The 8099-nt window shown below is 29.9% G+C and overlaps 2 protein-coding genes across 3 annotated transcripts; both read right to left on the minus strand.

Moving 5' to 3' along the window:
• Positions 1-795: 795 nt before the first annotated feature.
• LOC102603452 (transcription factor bHLH14-like) lies at positions 796-2826 on the minus strand. 2 transcript variants are annotated; one of them, XR_001475231.1, is made up of 3 exons: positions 2684-2826; positions 1993-2316; positions 796-1267 (listed from the first exon to the last, which is right to left on the minus strand). XR_001475231.1 is itself a non-coding variant. In XM_015315104.1 (2 exons), the coding sequence occupies exons 1-2, from the start codon at positions 2170-2172 to the stop codon at positions 1016-1018; spliced, it is 432 nt and encodes a 143-aa protein (XP_015170590.1). In that variant the 5' UTR covers positions 2173-2458; the 3' UTR covers positions 796-1015. The 2 variants fall into 2 exon arrangements, 1 of the variants encoding a protein (XP_015170590.1); XM_015315104.1 differs by lacking the exon at positions 2684-2826 and having other exon boundaries at positions 1993-2458.
• A 12-nt stretch (positions 2827-2838) lies between these two features.
• Positions 2839-3508, minus strand: LOC102593412 (transcription factor bHLH14-like). Its single transcript, XM_006361002.2, has one exon. The coding sequence runs from the start codon at positions 3484-3486 to the stop codon at positions 2839-2841; it is 648 nt and encodes a 215-aa protein (XP_006361064.1). The 5' UTR covers positions 3487-3508.
• Positions 3509-8099: the final 4591 nt, after the last annotated feature.

Consider the following 8099-nt stretch of genomic DNA (forward strand, 5'->3'; position numbering starts at 1 on the left):
TACTGCACGCGAGGTCGCGTGTTCGAATCCGGGCAGAGGCATTTCTTTTATCAGCTTATATTTTAGGCGTTTTAATTTATTTAAAAATATAATAATGCAATCAGAAAATGATGTTTAGTTCCAAAAAATTAAAACGCTGATTGGGAATTTAGGATTTATTAGTTTAATCCCTAATTATAAAGTCAAATATTAAAAAACCCTTTTCTTCTTGATTCGACAGTTTAATCCGACCCGTTTATATCCGATTCGACCCGTTTAATTTATTTGTGGATATTATTTACGTGATTAATTTTTTTTTGAACCCCCTTGATGAAAATTCTCCCTCCGCCATTGGTTCAATGACCTTTTAAGATATTAACCCATATAAAAACTTACCATACAAGGATATAGTATATCATAAAAACTTTTTTTTTACTCATTCAGGATTTTATATTATATTGAAATCTAACTAATTTTGATTCGAGATCTATAAGGTCTTATTAAGAGAATTTTTTTTAAAAAAATTAAATAATTTTATGTCATAAATTAAGGATATAGTATGTCATAAAAATAGTTTTTTTTACTCTTTAATTTGTGTTGCACTTTTATAGATCTTTTCATGTTAGCTACTATTGTTTCTATTTCATGAGCATTCTATAAAGTTATATTATTGTCTTGTCGCGTCAAATTGTCAAGAGAGCATTTTCTTATTAGTTAAATCGAAATCGAATCGTTAAGGATAAAAAATTGATAAAACTAGCTTATTGATTTGATGTATATAAAAACCAAAAACCGATAAACCAAATCGATAATACATTAAACCGACCAATCACCCCTTTTCTTAGACGTGTAAGCGAAAACCCTACACTTCTTTTCCTACTCATTAGCTATCAAATGAGTAAATCCGAAGTCGATTCTCAATCCAAAAAAATGTCAAAGCATACGTGATTGTTATTGAGAGATCTGACGGTAAGATTAAAAATGAAAAGAAGAGATTGAAGATCATACTTCATCTTCAGTCTCCAATAGGTAATTATCAACATGTTATTTGCTTTAAGCTTCTAAGTAGAGCATTTTTTACTTCATCTTCAGTCTCCAATCCTTGAGGAACTTTAACAAGTATGTCATGTAGCATAAGATCATTGACACTTGAGATGTTGGCATGGTAGACATGTAGTTCAACTTCTTGAAGAGCACACATCAATCTTGTTGATGGATAATTCACATTTTCTGATTGAACCCTAATCATGGCATCTTGACCTACCATCTTCACTTCAATTTCCATAGTCTGGTTGTTTGGTTCAAATGTTGCACAAGATAATGTGAGATACTTTGTAACATTTGAAATGGGATTGTGTCACATTGGAAGTAAAAAAAAAATAGTTTGGAGGCTTTATTATTATAGTTTTCTCACATGCATATCTTGGCAACAATAACATATCAGTGTAATTTCATAAATAGGAATTCAGAAAAGGCGGTGCGCATAAAGACATTATCCTATCTTGTGAAGGTAGATCTAGAAGTGTCCAATAGATGTTTGGCTCAAATAAACTATTTTAAAGTAAATATGAAAAGGGAATACTGAAGAAGTTGTGATAATAATAATGGAGAAATTAAAAGAGACACATGCATATTGTGACATATTTAAAATTATAAAATTCAAAATTCTATTTTTAATTTAAATTTATATTTAGATATTTTTGTTTTTATTAAAACTTAATAAATTTAAATTAACATATATAACATGTCTTTTCATGGAATAATTAAGATGACTATTTTGAATTAATTCTTTTTTTCCAACTCTATAAATATAAGCCTTCTTGGAGAAGTGATCAAAACAATCCTTTTAGAAATACTCATTCCATCTCAATTTAGGTGATGTTATTTGACTGAACACATAATTTAAAAAATGTCTTTTGTTGATTTATTAAAAGTGAAACTCAATCTTTGAAATAATTGACAAATAAAAATGAACAGAGTGAATATGTTTTACGAGAAGAAAGCGCTCCTTACATGATCCCAAGAAGTGGTAGAGCTTTGGTTGTCCACTACATTATCATTTTCCATTTTGTGTTTCTTCTTGTGCTCTGAATAATAGTAATTGTTATGAAGTTTTGATTCTAATTCATCCACTTTAGCTTTCAGTTGGGTAATATATGTTACAGCATCTGATAGCAATGTGGCTTTGTCCATTTTCGTTACGTTTGGAACCACCTCGCGCAACGCATAGAATCGAGAGTTAAGTTTCTCTCTTCTCTGCCTCTCCGCCTCTACGTGGTTTCCTTGTGTCTCGCAAATCTCTCTCCCCTTTCTCCCCCTTTTCTTGGAAGTCTTGCTCTGTACAGGCAAAATAAGTACTTTTCACTTTTTTCATAAATATTACGTATTTCATTTGACTTTCAACATGTTAGGTAAAAAGTGAGTTGAAATTTAAAAAATTTGCTAAAAAAGAAATAATCATTATTTTTGAGACAAACAAATTCAAATAGAAAGAATAATTTTTTTTTTCAAATTCCTCAATTCTAATGCCCAAATGGCCACTAACTTGAGATTTTTTTTAGAAAAAGCAAGAATGATGCCCATACATTCAATTAAATGAAAGAAATGTGAACTAAAATATGTCTTTTCTTTTCTGAATTTCATGGTCAGTCAAATTACATTATATAGATTGAGACGGAGAAAAGTATCTTCTTAACATTCTTACTTATCCTTCAGCGTGATTCAAATCCTCTCTCTTTTGGTGGATATGTTCAACTACTTGAACTGACTCACTTGTCCAAGTAAATGTTAGAATATCCATAGTATAGATGTAACATATATCAACGCGAAAGCAATAAATTCAGTTGAAGCAACTCAACCTTAAATCCAAACTTTGTTTTCCTGTGGTGTTGTACCTACTACTATTTCACCTTTCTTTGCTTCTTGACCATATTGTTCCAAACAATTGAAAAGACCAAAATCATCAATTGGACCAATTGTTTCATAACCAAAGAACAGAGACTTGACTTGTTGAACCAAGTTCAAGTCCTGTTTAATCACTGTGCTCGAGCCTAGTTCGAGCACACCACTAGAAATTGGAATATATACAAAAGTATTAATCCCATGAACATAATGAGCTTCTTTAGCCCTTTCACAATGACAAAACTCAAATTGTTGATCCCCTGTTAGCCACACAAAAGAATCACTACTAAAACATTTTCCAACAACTCCTTCACCAACAGAAAAACACTGAGCTAAAGACATCAAGTAGAACCATTCGACGTCTTTATTATTCGTCGTCTTCATGTTTAAATGGCCATCACCCCATGTTAAAGACAGACTATTATTCGACGATTGCCAGAAAATAGCATACGCCCAATCAGAATAATAATTTGTTTGATTCTTGAAAATATATTGAAGCCTATGTTGAAGGCTTGATGGTGATGATGAAGTGGAAAAGATTGGTTCATCCATTTTTGGTAATAAAGAGAGATGAATATTTGAAGCACGTATGATAAGGAACACCATTAACTCAACTTATATATATGTGCTCATAGCCTCATACCTAACTTCCTCATTTTGTTCCAATTTATCTGACGGTGTTTGAATTCGAAAGTTAAACAACAAATTTGTCACGACCTTGATCTGTCGTGAGTGACACCCACACTAACCCTTTAGTGGGAGAACCAGCTACCAACCCAAGACTAACCCATCAACCATTTTAAAACCAAACCATGGAATAAAACGCTAATAAAATAGTCTTAAAACAATTATAAGTTTGAGCTTCTATAAATTTAACTAGTCAATTAAAACGATTGCGTAACCTAAAACTTGAAAGTCATAGTATCAAAACATCTAACAGTCTAGGATAGAGGATGGAAGCCCAAATAATAAAAAAACATAAGTTTAGAATGTCTGAGTCGGAATAATGGACTAAGAAGGAAAAAGAGAAATCCATAGTAGTCTGAAGGAAGTATCTCCCTTGGATTTAGATGACGGAAGTCTCACAATTGAGGTCTCGAAACAACCGTTGGAATGTAGACGGTACTCAACAAAGAAAAAGCAAGTGCAATATCAGATACCCATGTATACTCATGTAACGTATTCATTGCATACGATTGATAACAACTTCCATTTCATATACTGTCTTTTCAGTTTTCCTAATCATATAACATGTATGTACTACTAACTACGCAATTAACAAAAAGACACACACAACAACCATCATCTTCCTCGAATCAAAACTCTAAAGAACTGGAGCTTTCCCTTGGAATTTGAAAAAGTCATATTGGAATTTAGAAGTATTTTATTAAAACATGATTTTTCCTTCGATTTCTTACTGAATCAACTCATTGGGAAAACATATGCTTGGTAAAATATTAGTAAGCTTTCTGATTTTTCGTATAAAAAGACTATTATTTATTTTCTCACCGATTCATTCAAAATATTTATAATAACAGAGTGATAAGCATGTGGTTGGGCAGCATAGCTGAACTCCATACTATAGCAATATCTAGTTTATGTACAAATTTCTCCTTTTAAGTGTATCACACTACAACAAATAAAAAATTATTTTTGTGAGAAATCGTTCGTATTTAACCAATAAATTTTATAAGTGCTTTTTGAATAGTAATTATAGTATTAGTCAAATTTTTTAAAAGTGTTTCTAAATGTATTATTTTCAAAAATATTTTTTTAAAAAAGAATTTTATTTTAAATTCTAAAAAATAAATTTTACTATTTCCGAAAAAGCTTATATTTCCCCTTAAAATTTTGACTTGACATATGTTCTTCTTTTTTCTAAATAAATATTTTTGGTCTTCCAAAATTTGGCCAAATAATCTATACATATCTATCTTAGATATTTTAGTTTTTTTTTTTGTTTTTAAAAGTATGCTTTTAAACAAAGTACTACGTGTTCAAACGTCATATCAAGAAATTTTGTTATTTTAATATGTTTATTATAATGTCATTTTTGGCTATCAACCCAAATAATTTGAGCCTAGGACTAGGAGTATATTATATATAATAAATGTTACATCGTACAATATTTTATATATATATGGACAGAAAGGCTTTGTTTATGGCATCATAATTTCTTTATTCTAATCATCTGCCAATTATAAAAGAGAGGAAACTGGAAAGTACTGGAAAACGTTTTAAATTAATCGTCTTTTTCAATGCCTTTTATTTTAAGTTAAATAATATTAATATATACCTAGCCTAATTGCCTAGTTGCTTATTTTATCAATCAATAATAGAACTTCTCAAAAAACAAGTTTTTCAGTATTGACAAATCAAAATTTTCATTAAAAGAGTTAGAAAAATAAAAATATAGTATATATATATATATATATATATATATATATTGTGGGAGTAGGGCTTCTGCAGTGGCGAGGAGGTGGATGCTCAAGGGGTGGGGTGGGGGTGGGACGTTGGGTAGATGGGGATGAGACAGTAAACTTGAAATGTCACTTATGAAACTTATTTTTTCTACCTTCATTAGGTAAGTCATTTTTCTCATTTAAGAAAATTTGTTTTCTTAGAAAAAATACTTTTCAAAATATTTTAACCAACCAAACATGCATGCTAAATTTAAATACATACCAAACACACCCTAAGTTAGGGCTTATATATTATGTACCCTAATTTGAAAATATGAGAAGGAATATTTCTAGATAATGTAAACGTAGCATGAATAATAAGAAGGGAAAGACCAACATGCACATGAGTAGTAGTGCAATGGTGAGATTGTTTCACCCTTAATTAGAGGTCTCACGTTTGAACCCTGGATATGGAGAAAATTATGCTGGAACCACCACTGCCAAATGAACCCTACAGTGCACTATCCAAATTTGATGGAATTCTTATATGAACTCTGATCAAGGAATTGGAAAAAAAAAAAAAAGGTCTTAAATCACACATCTCATTTTCTTAGTAGATAGTATTCATGTATACATAATACTGATAACATGGTATCTGATTGGATAAGTTGTGCCTGTCTTTAGGCCTACAAATAAGGTATAAAACATTGAATTTCATTGTAATATAAAAATTCTTATTATATTAGCAGCCTCTTTATTTAGTTGGCCAAGTTGTGTCAATATTTTTAAGTTTATAATTTGCTAATCTATTTTTTATTATGTAGATGCCAATTATTTGTGGGCGTGGTATATTTATGGGTCACTTACATAAATTTACTAGTTTAGTAACTAATTATTTCTCTTAGGGCCTTTAACTTTTTATTATTACGGAACTTAACAGAATTTGGACTTCAGATACATATATCTGAGCGTCCAGATGCATATATCTCATATACATGACGTCAAAATCAGGTATAATTTATTTTTGATACATTGTATCTAAGTGGATTCGCATGTATCTGACTCTCTCACTTGTCTATCTCGCTCTCTCACTAGTAAATAAGATAGGAGTATTTGTTTTAGGGAAAATTGTATGAAATAACAAACTATTAATTCAAATTAAATGTTATATCCATAAATTATTTTATTTGTAATTCGCAGCAAACATCCCATTTTTTATTTACTACCACACAAAAAATTATATTATTATAATTTATTTTAGAGCAAAAAATTATCATTTAATTAATACCAATTAAAAATTATCAGTATCATATATATATATATATATATATAAAAGAGAACCTTAGGCGCGCCTACGTGGCGCAACCACAAACCAAAATTCCCTTTTAATTTATTTATTTACAAAACTAGCCTTCCCCTTTCATGAAAAGTTGTGACTTTTTATGAAAAGTTGCGACTTTTAATGAAGAGTTGCGACTTTTATGAAAAGTTGTGACTTTTATGAAAGGTTGTGACCTTTCCAAAGGGTTGCAACTTTTCCAAATAGTTGTAACATTTGCGATAAGGCACAATAAAACATTTGTTCACACTACATTTTGTTGTCTATAAATAAAGGGACTTCCTCTCATTTTAAAACAACAAAATTTTTGAACCTCTTCTTCTTCTTCTTCTTCTTCTTCTTTAAATATTTGTGTACTTTGATCATATTGAGTGGCTCACTGACACCATTGTTTATGTTACATATCTTGGTATGTATTTTTATAGTTATTTATTTATTCTTATGTTATTAAGGATAACTGATATGATGTAATAATTTTCATATAGTGTTATGATTTGTAATTTTGCCTTTTCTTTTAATAAAACAAATGGTAAACTACAATTGAATAACCTCTATACTCTTAAAAATAGATTTATATAAAAATACTATAACATCAAAATACAAGAAAAGCTCTATTCTAATAAATGTTAAAGAAGAATGTTCTAACCGCGGGAAGCGCGGGCCCATTTTCTAATTTGTATAAAATTGGATGTATCTAGCGAATTATACAAATCAAAAGCTCCATAGCAAACATAAAATTTGTTATGGAGCGCAATTATGCAAACTATAGCTATAACATATAAATATGATTTTTATGATTGTTATATGTGAAAGTTGTTTTATTAGATAGTTTTTCGTGTATTGATGTCCATCGGCTTACTTAGTAGCCTTTGTTTTGGGCTTTGATAAAAGCCTTTCGTTACTCTCTTGAATTACTAACCAAAAATAAGAGTAAACATTACGTGGGATGACCATTTTTTAGGTATGCTTAAAAGGTTTTAGTCATCAATTCAGAATCAAAAGTAATAGAAAAATAACCGCATTATACTATAAAAATAATATTTGGACAAAAATAACAATTCCTCAAATTAGGAAAGGACTTATAAAGATTTGCACTTCATAAAAGTTTGAAAATATAGATAGCTTTTAATACTTTTTTTTTGTTGTTTATTATTGGCTTGTTTTTTTTATTTTTTTAAAAATGTAAATGGAGAAACTTGTTCATTAGTAGTGGATCTCAATTTACTTAGAACTAAGGCGTAATAGTTGTCAAATTACTATTTTTATTTTTTCTTATTTTTTTTATTTGAGATTCCAGTTTAAAACGGTGAAATTAGATCTTGAGTCTAATTCACACCCAAAAGCTTAGCTCAAAGGGAGGAGGATTGTCCAAGCCTTAAAATGAGTTCACCCATCTCACTAACCACCAATGTTAGATTTTTATCATTCTTTAAGGCTTGGGAAATCCTCCTCCCTTTGAGCTAGCTTTTGGGGTGTGA

Source organism: Solanum tuberosum, unplaced genomic scaffold (assembly GCF_000226075.1).
Source record: "Solanum tuberosum cultivar DM 1-3 516 R44 unplaced genomic scaffold, SolTub_3.0 scf00338, whole genome shotgun sequence".
Classification (NCBI taxonomy): Eukaryota; Viridiplantae; Streptophyta; class Magnoliopsida; order Solanales; family Solanaceae; genus Solanum; species Solanum tuberosum.